Below are 17915 nucleotides of genomic sequence, written 5' to 3'. Positions count from 1 at the left end.
GATGGTGTCAGAAATGTCGGTGTCCTATCACTCCACGTCCGCTTCCTTTCGCATGGATCCTGTGCCTCTTTTTCCTTTCTCTAACTAGTGGGCTGATTACACTTTGTTCGTTGGGCCTCTGGATAAGTTAGGCATAGCTTGGTAGGGGATGTAAACATCCCTTCGAGTTAACATTTGTTTTTTATTTTTTTCATATGTGACATAGAATTAGGAGAATTACCTGAAAAGATTAGCAGTTTTCCAAACTAAAAAATAACTTATTTTCCCATGTAAAGCCAGATTGTTTATATTTCCTTCAACATTTCTTGTAATATTTAGGTTTGATTTGAATAATAAGATGAGATGAGACGAAACAATTTATAAATAATAGTGAAATAATTTGTGAATAATAATAAAATGAAATGAGTTACGATTTTTATAGAGTTTTAGAAAAAAAGAAAGAAAAAATTAAATAAAAATACTATAAAGTTATAATATGTTTATAATATAGTTATTTAATATTATATTTATTTTGAGATTTAAATAATTGAATTTTTTTTATTTTATTTAAAAATTTAAAAAAATTATAATGAATAGGTAATGATTAGTTAAAATTTTAAATATTAAAATTAAAAAAATATTTATATTTATAATATTTAAATCAGAGGAAATAATATAGGATGAGACGATAGCACCATGGTATGGTATGGCTTAATTGTAACAACCCAACTTAAATGGTAAAGACAAATTTTACAAGGAGATAGTTTATTGTCGAAAAAGGAACACATTTGTCGAGAAGTGAGTGAGTTGCAGTTGACCTGCCACGTGTTTGGCGGCAAACCACACCAGCTAGAGCAGAGAAAAGAACCGTGAATTTACATACGGAAGATCGATGGACGGTAGCTATTCATTTAAATAAGATTTTTTTTTGGAGCAGGGGGCGTTCATAGTTTTTTTCGGATTGAATAATGCTATTTTGTCCTATCAAACTTACTGGTGAAGTTATAAATTAAAAAAAAATTATAAATAATATAAACATAAAAAGTATAGAGTTTTTTGTATTTTAACGTCTTTTTTATTTGAATATAATTTTTTTATATTTTTTATTTTAATAAATTATATGACAGTATTATTCATTTGAATTAAAAAAAAAAGGATTTTACGGTTAAAAAGTATTGTAAATGTAAAATTTATAACAAAATATATATCAATTATTTTGGAATTAATAGACATCCTCTTTATTTCTTTTTGATCATGAAGTGTCAAGCCCTAAATGTGATTGTGAGATGTACGTTGGACTGTTGATTGATTACAGGTTTGAGGCCTAGGAACTGCTGTTGCTAAGTTTTGTTACATATAAGTACAGTCGCGCATTAATTTGTGTACTAATATTGATTTATTCATACTTAAAATTTAAATTAACATTGTTTTTAATAAAATCTATTTTTTAACCAATCATATCACATTAATGTATAAATTAATGTACAATTATACTTACAACTATTTTTTTCCAAATTATAACGTGGAAGTATGGAAGCATTGGATGCATTTTAAAAATCGTACGGTATGATTGTTTCGGCTCTTTCAACTGATACTGGTGTCATTGTTTTAACGCATTTGGTATTGGGCCTTTTCTGTTTTGTATGTATGGCGGTCGGTTGTTGATCGGACGGTCTGAAAATTATTTATTGATTCGACCTGATCCGTTGGATTATGATTTATTTGTATAATTTTGACTCTAATATTATACGGTTCTTTATATTTTCAACATCTGCAGCAGAAATTGTGCAGAAAGATTATGAATCCATTGACATATACATGCATATATATGGGAATACAACGAACACCAAAACAATGACAGGGTCATATATTCAGTTCTTGGGGGAAATGATTTGAAAACAATGAGATGGGTTGTAATAACAACAGCATATATATATATACTGCAAAGATCAATCGGCTTCAATTACTTGCAGTAGACTGACTTAAAAATATATATATATATATATATAGTCAAAACCAGCCGAACACACGCAATATTAGGTCAGCTAAAGAAATGTTCTGAATCTAAATTTAGTCGATTTTACTGCCCAAAATACATCTCAATGCATCAAGATTTTCATTCTTTTTCTTCTCCTCCGTTTTCTTATCGTTCCTCATGACAACAGCAGTTCGTGCTCTGGATGCTACAGGTTTGCTAGCTTTCTCCTCTCTTGTTTCTTTTTTTATTTATTTTTTGGGAAGACTAACATATATATTCTTCTTATTTCATTTACATTCACGTCTTTAAAATCTGTTGCCGGTGATGGACTTCGAGACAAGGTTGTGCATCTATCTTTTTTATTTATTTATATGGTTTCTGTTGGATGTTTGAGCAACTATCTTTTTCTGTTAAGATACTGAAATGACCGGTCGTCTAATTAAACTTCTTACACAGATGTTTGTTTTAAACGTAAATTATTATAAGATACTGATCAGAACTGTACCTGAATAGCATATAATCTGATGCAGAGACAGTCTATTTAGTTTCCAGTTTGCTTTCTCCAGACTATGATCCATTTGACAATATGCATGCAACTAAAACAGAGAATTTGTATGGATTCATTTAGGAGAACTGGGCATTGAGTTCTATTGACACCCTTGATGTTGAGTAACTTATAAATGTGTATGATGCCGAATACCTTCTTAATTTGCTTGTTGCAAATCTTCCGTCTGGCAACCAGTTTTAGAGACTTCTTCCCACCTGCCGTTCAGAACTTTTTAAAAGATTCGGATGCATTCTCAAAACTTCTCCCTCGAAGGAGAAAAAAAAAAAAAAAAGGAATGCAAAACAATATAAAATTAGGTTAGTTGAATAAATTGTTTTCTTTACTATAAGGGAAAAAAAAAACATGTCAATGTCAAGAATGGGATTCGAACCCATGCCCTTTCGGACCAGTACCTGAAACTGGCGCCTTAGACCAACTCGGCCATCTTGACACATATGAGCTATGTATCCCTGTTAATATTTACCATCTAGCAGCTAGGTTTGGCTAGGTTTCAAACTTCCACGCTCTCATATCCTTCGAGTGAAGAGAACCAAGTAATTAATTAGACTGATCTCAAATTGAGAAGTATTGATCATGAAATTTTATAGTGAAAACCTAAGTGGGGTTGGCAATCAGTATTAATAATAGATTATAATCGTATTCAATGTTGGGGACCGCAGCTAGTGATCAGAGAGAGAGATCTAATGGCGCTGATTGTTTGTTATACCTAAATAGAGAACGACACGAGTTTGGGTAAAAACTAAAACATTCAAACCAAATGACAATGAAAATGGAACATGATTTTGATGTATCATTGCGCATTGCTTCGACTTTAAAGTGTTTTTCTTTCTCATTTTGTCTTACCTTAGTCAAGGGTTTTGTCGTAAAAATAAAAGATTCCAATGAGTCCGATGAATGCATGTCATTATCTTTTGGTGTCTTAATTAATTAGCGTCACTCATTTTTTTTTTTTTTAATATTCTCGGGATCTAGCTCATGACAGCTTCGAGTCATTAACGCCTGAACATGCATGGAGTCCGGAGCGGAGCTAGAATGTCTATATATGACATTACCAATTAGATTCAACGTACGTTTCGTGATTGAAGGAAAAACCTTACGTTGGTCGGAATAAAACGCTAATCTTTCCTCTCTTATAGAGAAAGATCACATATAATCATATTGTTAATCAAATCTAGAGATTACAAACATACGCTTACAATAATACGCTTTCTAAAAATTAAGCATAGTTTTCCTTCCATATATCTACGTTGATGGAAAAGAAAATCCATTAGAGCTAATGGCCTGAATATCTTGTACTACTGTTTCGTTCGCAATTTGCCCTGAACAGCATGACTCAGGAATCATGAATATTTTTTTATTTTTTAATTAATAAGAGTTATCATGAATATTGGGTGTTCTACTTTGCAATTGGACAGTACTGCTAGCTACTGCAAGAGAGGGAAGGCCACCGAATTACTTACCGAATAGGTAAAATATTTTTATCTCTTTTTTGGTTTTCTACAAATATTTTTTTTAAACTCATTAAATATTTAAAAAATAAATAAAATTAATAAATTTATTAAAAGTTATTTACTTAACTTTTAAATAAATAAAAATAAAAATTTACAGTCGGTGGCCACTTACGTGGCGAAGCAATTCCCTTTGCAATTTGTCCTGAAATTTTGTGTACTTACTGCCATTAATTGTGACATGATCTTGGACGTAACATGTACCTAATATCATTAATAAGACAGCCCATGCATCAAAGTAGCCTATCACATCAATCGTAAGAATGATCATCTACCACATTTATTATATATATTATTGCATTATACACGCGTCACCTTTTGATGAACCTTTTCCAATCGAAGCGGGTGATGAAGGATCCTATAAAATGATTTGTATGGGAACTAGCCATGGCAGGCAGAATATTATTATCCATTCCATACTAGTGTTTCAAAGTTGAAGATGAAGGTGTTTAGTGTTCTACTTTGTGTCGTGGTGGCGGTGGCAGTGCTACTGTCTGAAGCACCACTCGCGGCGGAGGCGGTGACATGCAATTACACGGAATTGAGCCCATGCCTAGCAGCCATCGTGTCCCCGGTAAAGCCGTCTGCTACCTGTTGCCAGAAGCTGAGGGAACAGAAGCCATGCCTTTGCGGGTACTCCAAAAATCCAAACCTCAAGCAGTATGTTAACTCTCCTGGTGCCAAAAGGGTTGCTAGCAGTTGCGGGGTTCCCCTCCCCAAGTGTTAGCTTAAAAAGTAAATGGGCTATGGAGCGAATCATGTGGTAAAAGAATTATTATATGTAATGAATAATTCCGTACAATAAAGTTATATTGTGGACATGTTTCTCTCTCTCTCTCTTTATGGTCATGACACAGCTTTAAGAAAATTTACCATATATGTTGTGATGAAATGATAGCAATAATAAGGAATATGTCAGGAGGGAAAGTAGTTGACATAAGAGGAAAAAATAATTAATGATGCCCGATCGATCGTTTTGATTGATTTTGTTTACGAATTCTTTCATTTATTATTTTAGTTGAGAACAACCTTTTTCCTGTCCAACAGAAATTTCCCAATTTACATCAACCATATTTGAACCAACTTCTCATACATATCACAGTACTTCTACTATAGAATATTGGTGCATTCCCCAGCATGTTTCATGGTAATATATAGTAACCGTGTTTTAACCGATCAGTTTTATACGAGGACCTGCAAAACATGCGTCTGCAACACATGGGAATCCATTGACCACTATTGATGTACTTACGAAGGACTTGTCCCTTCTGCTAGATTTCCAGTAGAGTTATATATAATTAATGTCTAGATCAAGGAAGAATGCCTAAAAAGAAAAGACATTTTAAGGATATTCGAAAAGTATGCATGCAGTGATCGATATTTGAGTATAACATCGCTAAGTGGAAGTAAGCAGCTAAAGGAATGAAAAGAAGCCATGGCCAAAATTTGCTTGAATTAATATTCTTCTATTTCCAAAGTGAGTTGTCGGCCAAAAACTTTCGTTTCCATATATATATATATATATATATATAGCTGTCTTTTTCTGGGCAGTGTTGTTGGTTATCACACCACTAGAAGTCCTGTTTGAACCAGACAAATTGGACTAGATGAATTTCTTTGACTAATTGAACCCAATTCCGCACTTCAGTTGAACCTTCTTTGTTAGTGCTTCCCATGATTGTTTTCTATTTTTTTCTTCCGCGAATTCCTTCTGCAAGTCACACTTTTACCGTTCTCCACCAAACTTCTGGGTCCCAGTTAAATTGCCCGTTTGACCCGTTGATTAATATTTTAGATTATCCCCTCATAATAAGAGTAAGATTTCCGATCCCGAAAGCAGCACCGCCTCTTTAGTTTAATTTCTCTGCGCACGTCTGGTGTGGTTGAAAAGATTGAAGATGAAGAGGGTGCCTTTTGCAGCGCTTTGTGCCTTGGTGATGGTGGCTGTAGCGACGTTGCTCTTAAACGAAGCACACACAGCAAACGCGGTGACATGCAGTCCCATAGAGATGAACGCGTGCATACCGGCGATCACGGCGTCAACGCCGCCCTCAAGCCTGTGCTGCCGCAAGGTGAGGGAGCAGAGGCCATGCCTTTGTGGATATCTCAAGGATCCAAACCTCAGGCAATACATCAACTCCCCCAACGCCAGAAAGGTTGCAAGCACCTGCGGCGTTCCCTTCCCTAGCTGTTAGCTTTATTAATTGGGTTATGCTTCCATCCGCTATAAAACAGCTAACGTTCTAGAGATATCGATATTCAATAAAGAATTACGCTGTTCTATGAGTACAGACTACAGACTCTGTCGTCAAGAATCAAGATATGCAATTCCTGATAATTATAAAAGAATATAAATTCATTAATACTTACTCTCTTAATTATTAAGAAAAATAAGAAGATATGAGTAGGCATCAAATGCATATTTGATAGTAATATTATATTTTTCTTATTTTATTTTCCTTTTGGTACGTAATTAAAGCTCTTTATTCTGCGTAAAATTATAATCCGTTAGAAATTGGAGATTTTTCTAAAGGAGTACTACTACCGCCCCCATCAAATGAGGTTGATGGTTGGAGTACTCGAGACTAGCTACCAATCAGTACTTGAAATCGAAATGAACTACTTTGTGCAAGTTTCCCCGTTGATGATACAATATGAAAAACAAAATAAAAGAAAGTAAAAAGTAAATTTATCGAGAAAAAGAGAGATATATCATATAAATAATAAAATTTATATTATTTTTATTTAATTTAAAATTTAAAAATAAGTAATGATTTCAGATCGGTATGGAGATAAAGATATTGGACTGCTTGGTACAGTTGATAGCGAGTTGATATGCAATACAGTATTGGGCAAACTTTGAATCGTATGGCCGACATTGACAATAATTGAATGAGATACTTTCCGTGAACTTATCAGGATGGCTCTCAGTGGAAACTTTTGACGCAATTTTCGTTTGCTTTTATAGATGAGATAAGGTGGAATTATTTAAGATAAAAATTAAAAATTAAATTATATAAAAATTTGAAAAAATTATAATGATGATATGAAATGAGATTAATTTTTTTTTTTTTTTTTAAAACAAACATGTACATGATGCTTAACCACTGAAATTACGTGAGACCAGCAAAATACAAGACTAATTTTTCTTTATTAATTAGTCATTGATGAGTAGTAATCTCTTATGAAATTTCTAATTCCAGACCCTTGCATTTAGGGTGTCAAATCGTATTAATGGGTTGTGTTTGTGTCGTGTCAAAATATGTATATTATATTATATAGTTCAATCCTAACCCAACCCGTTAAATTTATCGTGTTAAAATCTCAAATCCTAACACGATCTGTTAACATAACGGATCGTATTATGTCAATCCATTTTGACCCATTAGTAAATATTATAAAATATGTTAACATGATACAATACGACTCATTTCAAACTGTTTATGTAAATGGACTGAATAGACCCAAAATTAACCAGTTTGATCTGATTAAATTCAGCATAATTTTATATAAATTTTAAAATTACAATATTTATAAAAACTATAAAACTAGTTACGAGTCCAAAATTACAATCCAAATAATAAAAATATAGAAATTGAAATTCTAACAATTTTACTTTTAAGTATAAGGGTATAATTGTGATTTCAACTTTCTTAACGTGTCATAATGGGTTGATTCGTTATTAACCAGTTAAAGAATCGTGTCTTAACGGATCAATCCATTTTTATTTGAATCAGTTAAAATTAAATTCTAACATACTATTATTATATTATGTTCGTATTACATTAACAGTCGTAAAACAAATTACCATCCCTACTTGCATTGCTTCCCTCCCTCTTTGTTGGGATTTTATCTTTGGTTTTTCCTGGCCCCAGTGGATTGTCAATTGCGGGAAAAAGCTTTTATGAAACACTTCACAAAACTGACTTAGAGGAAACATGGGCCGCTATCGAAGGACATTGAGCTCGACTTTGTGGCCCAATAACATTTGTAACTGTGCATGTCCATATGTTGAACTCGTAGGCGTTATATAAATGAGATGAATGATATAAGAAATTTATAAATAATAATGAAATAGTTTGAATTAAAATTTTTTATAAAATTTTTAAAAATAAAAAAAAAAATTAAATAAAAAAATTATAAAGTTAAAATAAGGTTACAATATAATATTTTAATATTATTTTTGTTTTATTATTTGAAAAAGTTGATTTTTTTTTTTTAATTTGAGAAAGTTGTAATGATTAGATAAAAATATTAAAAATTAAAAATTAAAAATTTTTTATATTTGAATGAAGTTTAGAAATTGAGATAAAATGAAATGAGATAGTTTCAAAAGTTTGTGAAACCAAACGAGGCCCGCTTGTTTTTGGGAGCTTAGATCACTATCTTAGATTATTTCACTATTAGTTATAAACAGTTCACTATTATTTAATTACTATTTATAAATTATTTCACTATTATTTAAAGATGATTTGAGATATATAGTACTCTTAATATTCAAACATACCCTATTAATTTATTTTTTCAGTTTTTAATATTCCTACAAACAAGACAAAACACACGTGGTATGTACAATAATTAGGTCATGAAGTATATGTGTTCATACATTTATATATACATGCATAGCATGTTCCACGTTCCTCGATCAACTGAATGTAAGGGCAATAATTAATTTATTGCTTACCCAAAAGATTGGCTAGCTTAGCCTATTAATGCCAGCTCGTATTCATTAAAAAGCATTAAGGTTCCTGAGTAGGGGTGAATTCGGTCCGGTCCGGTCCGAGGAGGTTTTACGGACCGGACCGGACCTATTCGGTCCAGGGTTTTCCCACCCTGGACCGGACCGAACTTCATACGGTCCGGTCCGGTCCGGTCTCATTCGGTCCGGTCCGGTCCGGTCGGTCCATCCTATGAGTTTTTTTTTTTTTTTTTTTTCAATGACATTTTGTTTAATACTTATGTAATTATATTGTGACATATTTAATATATATACATATACTATACTATTATATATATTAGTAATACACTACTACTATTAGTAATAGTGATAATTATATATGTAACTATATCATGTAATAATAATAGTAATAATAGTAATATATGTAACTATATCATGTAATAATAATAGTAATAATAGTAATATATGTAACTATATGTAATATTAATAACTAATACTATTAGTCTATTAGTACTAATACTATAACTAATAAATATATGTAATGATAGTGATAATATATGTAATATTATATTAAATAATAGTAATACTCTTATTACTAATATTCTATGTAGTTATAGTGATTTAATACTAACATATTACATATTAAGTTAACTATACTAATACTATTATAAATTTACAAATATATGATATATTATAATTTATACTATAACTTTTATAATATGTTAATACATTAATATATATACTAGTACTATATTTTTTTTGATCGGTTATACTAGTACTATATATTATAGTTAATAGTTATATATTAAAGAATATAGTAATACATTGATACTAAATATATATATATATAATATAGTTATAGACTTACAATGATTTAGTTATTATGAATTTATAATTAGTATAACTATATAATTGTATTAGTATTAGACTATTAGTAATTCAACTATTATATAAATAATAATTTTTTTTAATCTATTCGGTCCGGTCCGGGGTGAAAAACCCCCGGTCCCTTAAAAATTGGACCGGGACCGGACTGGACTCATTCGATCCGGTCTGGTCCAGTCCAAAAATGACCGGTCCGGTCGGTTTTTCCGGTCCGGACCGTTCGACTTTCAGCCCTATTCATGAGGACACATTTGAATTGTAATAGTGCATTCATTGTTCACATTTTTAAATTAGAATATATATATATAGAGGACTCATAATTGTTCATATGTTTAATAAAATATATAGGCAATTTGGATTATTTTCAAATACAAACGGACTTTGGGATCAGTATTAGTACATAATGTAATAAATTAATAATCTGATATCCGATCGAGGGATAATGTTTGAGAAATTAAGCTGGTTTATCTATGATTAAGAGGGAAAAATAAATGAACATTTATTAATTAAATCCAGTATACCTATACTTGGTGCACCCTAGGACTGTAATATATATAACGTGCTAGGTGCTAATTGTATTCTCTTCAAAAGTTCAAGAAAGTTGGGATAAGATCGTAATATAAAATAGTTAATGATATGATCATACCAACTACTCACGTGAATTTGTAATGAGTTAGTCTACGTACAGTTTTCATTTAGAGATAATTCATGTAATTATATTTTAAAAAAAATTAAAATGATAATAATATCCTTTTTAAAATGATATTCTTTTTTTTTCCTTTTACCTTCATTTATTCATGAAACTACAAATGCAATAACTCACTCAAAATTGTAAATAGGTTATATTTTATATAGTGAGATGAAAATAAGATGAGATTATAGTGTATAACATTACTCTTTTAACCTGAGCTACTATGTACCAAGACTCAAAAAATCGAAATCAGAATAAGGACAGGTTCAATGAATTGGGTGATTCATGACAATTTTGAATAAGATATTCTATTGTTAATAAAAAAAAGTATTAAAAATCATATATGATGCAATTCAAGCATTTTATATCATGTGTAAAAGAGTATAAAATATAAATTTATTAACTAGTTTCAATAAAAATATTATATGAATTTAAATAATTTTAATAAACATATAATTTATGTATTTAACAGCGATAGTCAACATTTTTCTTGCCTTATATATGAAAAATATAGAGACCCTTAAGTTATAAACACATAGAAAACGTAGTATTTTATGCACAACCATAAATTTAATATTAAATACTCAATCATCTCCTTAATTCTTTGTTGAACTAAAAATAATAATGAACTACGTGTTTTATCTTTCAATTTTTCTATAATTCTAATTTAATAGGATGATTAAAATTTAATATATGTTTAGTTCTATCATATTTTTATACAAAAAAATTAAAAGAAATACTTAGTTGTTAGACAACTCAATAATAAATATAGTTTTGAATTGGTTCAAAATCGGCTAGAATCAATCGATTGAAGCAGTTCAATAAATAATTCAAAATATTCACTAAAATTAATCCGGTTTCTTATCAATTCAATTTAAATCAACTTAAATGGAATCGTTATTTCCAACCATGCATGTACTAGGTATTGGTTTATTATTTATCAACCTATCATTTTATATAGAAAAATTCTATATACCAAATTATCATCAAACTTTCATCCCATTAAATCTAATGTGACACATTTATTATTATTGATTGATAATTTATTACATGTTTCTTTATCATTTAATAATGATAAATATATTACATGTTATTTAATAAGATAAAAATAAAATGAGAGTATATTGTATAGCATTATTTATATATATTATATATATATATATATATATATATATATAACATTAAAAAATGATAAAAGGATAAATATTTTGTTAAAAATATTAACTCTATCATGATAAACTTTCATAACTGCGAGCAGTACTCTGGGACAAGAATATATATTATTGGAAGATGATTAATAGCACCGTATAAAATGCTTGATGCTCTTTTAATTTCATATATAGCTAGCCTTGTCTCACCCGAACAATCTAGCAACTTAATTGAGAAGTGACCCCACAAAAGTAATTATGGAGGGATTTCCTTCGATCCACATCATGTGCTCATCCATTTCTCTACCTACTCCAGTCTCCAGATCAGCTCCTCAGATTTGACCCCGTTTATTATGCCCTACCTCCCCAAGATAAGCACTAACCACGTGTCAACTCTCCCGCATCTTCCCATCATCAATTGGTAACCTTCGGGGATATCTCCTGCCAAGTGTAACCTAATTTCAGATTTATTACTGAATTAACTCCTCCTGCCATGCTTAATCTCATAAATCATATTTTTCTCAAAAGGAACTTCCATTCTTTTGGCAATATATATCAAGTTTTACTTTCCATGCAAAAGAATGGCATTATCCTTTCAACTTATTACATTTCTTGTACAAACTTCTGTGACATTTTCCACATCTAACTACTGAATTGAGGTCGACGGTCCACATTAAAATAAATAATTAAATTAATATAGTGTTAAAAAATTACTTTTGAAGGTATATATCAGTCATTCTTCGAGCACTTTAATTAGAAGTGTTGGGCACATTAACGATCTCATATATATAGTGGCTAACCAGGTGGGTCTCCATCGAGATCTATGAATATTATCGTGAATCCTTAGTGATCTAGTTTCCAGGATTGAGGGCTAGACAGAGTGCACGATTATTTGCTTTTATTATGAATGAATGAGCCTTGTTGAGGAAAAAATAAAAAATAAAAGGTAAGGTGGTTGTAAATGCAATGTATTAAATTCACAAACGCTAGTATATATTTACTTCAGTTTTTTTTTTTTAGAATAAACTAAATTTAGATTTAATGGTACTGTAAATGCACAAGAGACTTGAGTCGTGTCTTGCCAACCAGAGTTCTTGGAATTTCGGAACAACATACGCGGCGCCAGGACTACGTACGCAACTGTTCTTACACTCCGCCCCTCTTAATTAACTGTGTATGATTATTAGTACGTATAATAAAATCAACCCGTTTGCCTTGGCTGTTCTTTCTCCCCTTAAATTGTATTTATATGGATATTTAGATAGCCTTCCAGCCAGAGTATATCCAGCCTTCAAAGCCATAGTAAATCCTTCTTACGGCCATGGCCTCTGATCTTTCTGTGATCCTCCCTCGCGTTCTCATCGTCTCTAGACGTACCGTTCGCAAAAACAAGTTCGTAGATTTTGTCGGTACGTACGTTCTCTGCTTCCACTTCCAAGTTTCTTGTATAATCGAGTTTCAATACCATATTGTTGTTTTATTTTCCTCCTCTCTTTAAGAATACTCCAGAACTCTGAAACATCATGAATTTTTTCCCCTCCAGAATACGCTAATATTGTCTAATATGTATTTCTCAGGTGAATATCATCTCGATCTCATTGTAGGCTATGGTGCAGTACCGGTCATTGTTCCTCGTGTGAACGGGGTTCATATGTTGTTGGAGAGCTTCGAGCCCATCCATGGTGTTCTTCTTTGTGAAGGAGAGGACATTGATCCGTCTCTATATGAAGATGAAACCTCTGGTCTTTCGCCAGAAGAATGGCAAGAAATCAGGGGGCTTCATTCCAGTGATACCGCTGTTGATAAAGAAAAAGATACGATCGAGTTGAGGCTCGCGAAGCTCTGCCTAGAAAGAAACATACCCTACCTGGGAATCTGCAGGGGTTCACAGGTATTGAATGTTGCATGTGGGGGTACCCTTTACCAAGACATAGAGAAAGAGCTATCAAAGAAGTGCTCAGAAAGACCAAGTGTCAAGCACATCGATTATGATAATTATGATGGGCATAGGCATGTGGTTAAGGTGGTGGAGAATACCCCCTTGCATCATTGGTTCAAGGATTCTTTGGAGGATGGGAGAATGGAGATTATGGTGAATAGTTATCATCACCAAGGGGTTAAGAGATTGGCTCAGCGATTTGTGCCAATGGCATTTGCACCTGATGGTCTAATTGAAGGGTTTTATGATTCGGATGCTTATAATCCTGATGAGGGTAAGTTTATTATGGGACTTCAATTTCATCCAGAGAGAATGCGGCAGCATGATTCGGACAAATTTGATTATCCAGGATGTCCATTTGCTTATCAGGTTTCATTATGATTCATTTTACATATGAGCTACCTCTAGTCTTAGATATAATATCTAACAGATTCATGATTGACATGCAAGTTTGATTTGTTTATTTATTTTGCATAATTATTAAAACATATTGAAATTGTGCAGGAGTTTGTGAAGGCAGTTGTTGCTTATCAGAAACAGCTAAACAGCAAAACATTAGTACAAAAACCGCTAAAGCTCGATCAAGAAATGGAGAAGAAAAGAAAAGTTGTTATGCAGAGTTTCTCGATTGCAAGAAATATTTACACAACTGGACGTGGGATTCCTTCCTGGAAAGAATCTGAACTCGAAGCTGGAGCAGAATTTCTTGAGGTATGTATTAATGTACAGATATATACACACATCAAAGAAGCCTCTGAGATCATTTTCCTTTGTTTTTTCTTTAATGCAAACTTATTTTTGGGGGTTAATTTCCTTCTTTCATTGTAATTGCAATATTGTATTTTGATTTGTTTTGATCTGGATTGCAGTTAAACACGGCTTTGAGCTTGCAACAAGAGAATAGGCTGAAGCAGATGGGTGCAACAGTTAGGAATGGAGGGTCCTACATAGAGAGATTGAAGTTGAATGCGGAGAAAGAGAAGTTAGCAAAGAATGTGATGGGAAAAATGTCAGCGGAGCAGTTGTCTGATCTCTTGTCTTTCTACCACATGTTGGGGCAGATATGTTCAGAAGTACTCGAAAGAAAGCTAAATGGCATTGTCAATCACCTTGGTTCTTGACCCTTTTTTTTCCTATCCCTTCTTTTGGGTGTCTTGCTATCTGTTAAAAGGATGATCCACTCCTTTTAGGATTCACATGAATCCTGATCTATGGATCTGTACGTGTATTTGCCTCTCTTATTTCTTTCCACCAGGGATAATAAGATGTCAATTTATTTTCTCTTTCCCTTGAATTTGAAACATGACAAAAAATATAATTTCTATTTGCTTTTTGGCCATAAAAGTCATCAGCTAAGATTTATTTCGACTGCTCAAACATCTCTCATGTAAATGATATCTCGGTGGGGTATCAGTGCATGTTTGCGAGGCTGGCTTTCTGGTTTTTTGCGTCAACTAATAAGCCTAAAAATGGAACAGAACGTTAATGGAAGAAAGAGACTTTTCTAGATCCGTGTCGGTTGCTTCCATGCCACTAACAGCTGCCTGATTGAAGATTATATTTTCCTTCTTTATTTATTTTTATTTTTTTATGATTTTTGTTGGGTAGTATATCAGAAGCACCAATGGCCAGAAAACCAGTTCTTGATCGACTTGAGATCGATTCTTGGCCCAATTATTAGTCAATGTATCGTGTTTTTTTTTTTTTGAAAACTAGTCAATGTATCGTGTTAGAATTTATATATTTCTTCCATCTCAAAAATTAGATGCCTTGGTTTTAAATAAGGTTAAGATACGTACACTTATACTTCATTTATTACTATTTTATTACTATTTAGCTTTTTTTTTTTTTTTTGCTATATGAATCTGGATTAAAAATTTTAAAACATTATTTTTTTGCATAATCTAGAAGAAAATAAATTCAATCAACCAATGTAATTATGTAATTTAATTAAAAATAAATTCATTTTTATTAAAGAGCAAAGGAATGTCAATTTTTATAAAATTAGATTTATTTTTAATTAAATTAAATGAATACATTAGTTGATTGAATTTATTTTCTTTTAGATTATGCAAGAAGGTTATGTTATGATATTTTTAATCCAAAATCAAAGAGCCAAAAAAAAAAAAAAATTGAGTAGTAAAAGAAGTGTAATGGTATCATTATCCTTTAAATAACCCATCTATATATTCATTTATAGAATTATACACAATAATATTTGGAAGATTTTCTTTAGAGTTCGTTTGGACACTTGAAATATCTTAAAATTATGTGAATATTAATTAAATAGTTTTAGTTAAAATTTTTTTGAGATTGTGGAAAAAGAAAGAATTTTGAATAAAATAGTATAAATTTAAAAAATTATTTGAATATAATTTTTTAATGTTATATTTTTTTAAATTTGTAAAAATTGTATTAATTTTTGTGTTTTGTTTTGAAATTTGTCAGTGTTGTATGAGTTTTTGTATTTAAATAATAATTAGACAATAATTAAATAAAAAAATTAAAATTGAGAAATATTTAATATTCACGTGATATGAAATTATGAGAAATTTTAATAATTTTGTATCTCATCTGTAATATCTGGGCCAAAGGCCCAAGCCCAGACAAGATGGAAGCCCATTTCCTGAGGAGTATACGGCGTCGTTTAAGTGAGTTTTCTTTCCCCTTCGTCGGTTTTCTCCTCCCCAAGTTCCTCTCCCATGTTCTGCAACCCCCACCCCGATACAACAACCATGCAAACCACTCTCACTCACCTCCTAATGCTCTCTCTCTCTCTCTCTCTCTCTCTCTCTCTCTCTCTCTCTCTCTCTCTCTCCCGTGCAATTTTGGAGAAGACTTGGTGTCGTGCATTCGTGAAGCCATCTTCGTCAAACACCAACACTGAGCAACGTCGGTAAGGGCTTTGCTGTTTCTTCTCACCCCCTCTGTGATGTTTTCTTCCATTTCTCTGCCTCACCGTTCTCTTCTCACGAAATCCCTCTTCTCCTCGCACAAGATACCTCCGCCACCATGACGTGCACCTCCACCATCAAAGGTCGTTGCAAGTTGACTCTCCCCTCACTGTAAGTCTCATCATCTCTGTCCATATCGATTTTCTTTACATCTCGCTCTCTCTCTCTCTCTCTCTCTGTGTGATTCTAATTAACTCACACACACATTCGAACTCCTAGTCACTCCCTGACCTCACCCACGCACAGACTCTCACACTCACTCTCTGATTTCACTCACGCACACACAGACTCTTACTCGCCCCCTAAGCACGCATACAGACCCAAGAAATTTACAAGTACCCTTAGAGATCTCAGTGGTTAACATTATCGCCGGACTTCCTATTAAACATGGGTAAGCTCATTTCCCTCTCTTTTTTCCCACTGGATTCATCCCCTCATCCGAGATTTATATTTTTCATCTTAGAATTTAATTTTCAGTTCTTCTCTCCCCACTGCAGGCCGTGATACATCACTAATAATTGAGGGTTTTGTGTGTTGCTGTCATGACTCATCCTTGTCCTACCGTGAAATTCCCTCACCGACGTAAGTAATGCCTTGCTTCAGGATCAACAACGGTCGTAAGTTACTAATGCTGGAGTGTAATTTTTAACATCACTATTTCGTATTACAGATTATCGCTAACTCCCCAAAATAGTTTGGTTCCGCTTTTTAATTTTACGGGCCACGCACACGAGCTTAGGTAAGATACTCAGAATTTTAGATTTATTGTAGACATTGTTTCGTGGATTATATTAATGAATTTGAGTTGTTGGGTATTTTTATGAATGAAGTTATGTGGCTGTCCGGGGTATTTTTATGAGTGAAGTTATGTGGCCACTTGACTGTATAGGAGTTGTATGCTGATTTGTTGAGTTTGGAGGTGGATGTCGGGAATTGTTATGTGTGTGATGAGAATGATGGATGTTGCTGGAATTTTTAATTGAGTTATGTTTGAATGGTAGGATCTATAAATGATATTGTGTTCTTGAATGTTGCTGGCCGGGAGGAATTGTTGGCTGTCTGAGTCACTTTAAGACTGGTTTTTCGTAATTTTGCAGGGGTGAATTATTATAAAGCTGTACGAGTTGATAGGTAATTGTTGGGTGGAGATTTCTTGGCCGTGCAGGGGTTTAAATGTTGATAGTCTGAGGCGGTGGCTTTTCAGGTGTATTTTATGTTGGACATTGGATTAAAAAGGGGCTGGTTTAGGGTTTAATTAAATAGGCTAGTGGCATATTTGTTTGGATTACTAATGGATTGGAAAATTTTTATTGCTTAGGTTGTGGTACTGTTAGAGGTTGGACTCATGACTAAGATAACATGTTGTAAGAGTAACGGGATTCCAATACTAGACTTTGCATGAAAGGAAAATGAAACGAGGTTGATTTTAAAATATGGATGTTTGTTTTGAAAAAAATGTGAAAACAACCTTAATTATTTGTTCAGCATTACTCATAAACTCGGAATGAGTTTAAATGATGTGCACGCTACTATCAGTAGCCCGTAATTTTTGTAATTAGGCTCTTTCTCGTATATTTTTTATGTACT

General features: G+C 32.5%; 2 protein-coding genes, 1 long non-coding RNA gene and 1 other non-coding gene across 4 annotated transcripts; 3 read left to right on the top strand and 1 right to left on the bottom strand.

Moving 5' to 3' along the window:
• Positions 1 to 2874: 2874 nt before the first annotated feature.
• Positions 2875 to 2955, bottom strand: TRNAL-CAG. The gene has a single exon. It is a non-coding gene; the product is annotated as a tRNA-Leu (tRNA).
• A 1448-nt stretch (positions 2956 to 4403) lies between these two features.
• LOC122302839 (non-specific lipid-transfer protein 2-like) lies at positions 4404 to 4854 on the top strand. Its single transcript, XM_043114275.1, has one exon. The coding sequence runs from the start codon at positions 4473 to 4475 to the stop codon at positions 4758 to 4760; it is 288 nt and encodes a 95-aa protein (XP_042970209.1). The 5' UTR covers positions 4404 to 4472; the 3' UTR covers positions 4761 to 4854.
• A 7700-nt stretch (positions 4855 to 12554) lies between these two features.
• Positions 12555 to 14668, top strand: LOC122302831 (putative glutamine amidotransferase GAT1_2.1). Its single transcript, XM_043114267.1, has 4 exons — positions 12555 to 12844; positions 13013 to 13743; positions 13879 to 14085; positions 14244 to 14668. Exons 1-4 carry the CDS (start codon positions 12757 to 12759, stop codon positions 14493 to 14495), a joined length of 1278 nt encoding a protein of 425 aa, XP_042970201.1. The 5' UTR covers positions 12555 to 12756; the 3' UTR covers positions 14496 to 14668.
• A 1429-nt stretch (positions 14669 to 16097) lies between these two features.
• Positions 16098 to 17715, top strand: LOC122302837. The gene is made up of 6 exons (XR_006240530.1): positions 16098 to 16270; positions 16373 to 16439; positions 16647 to 16719; positions 16826 to 16910; positions 16999 to 17067; positions 17426 to 17715. It is a non-coding gene; the product is annotated as an uncharacterized LOC122302837 (long non-coding RNA).
• The last annotated feature ends 200 nt before the right edge of the window (positions 17716 to 17915 follow it).

Source organism: Carya illinoinensis, chromosome 3 (genome assembly GCF_018687715.1).
Source record: "Carya illinoinensis cultivar Pawnee chromosome 3, C.illinoinensisPawnee_v1, whole genome shotgun sequence".
NCBI lineage: Eukaryota > Viridiplantae > Streptophyta > Magnoliopsida > Fagales > Juglandaceae > Carya > Carya illinoinensis.
Note: the sequence above shows the minus strand (reverse complement) of the source record. Positions and strands in the feature narration are given on the sequence as shown.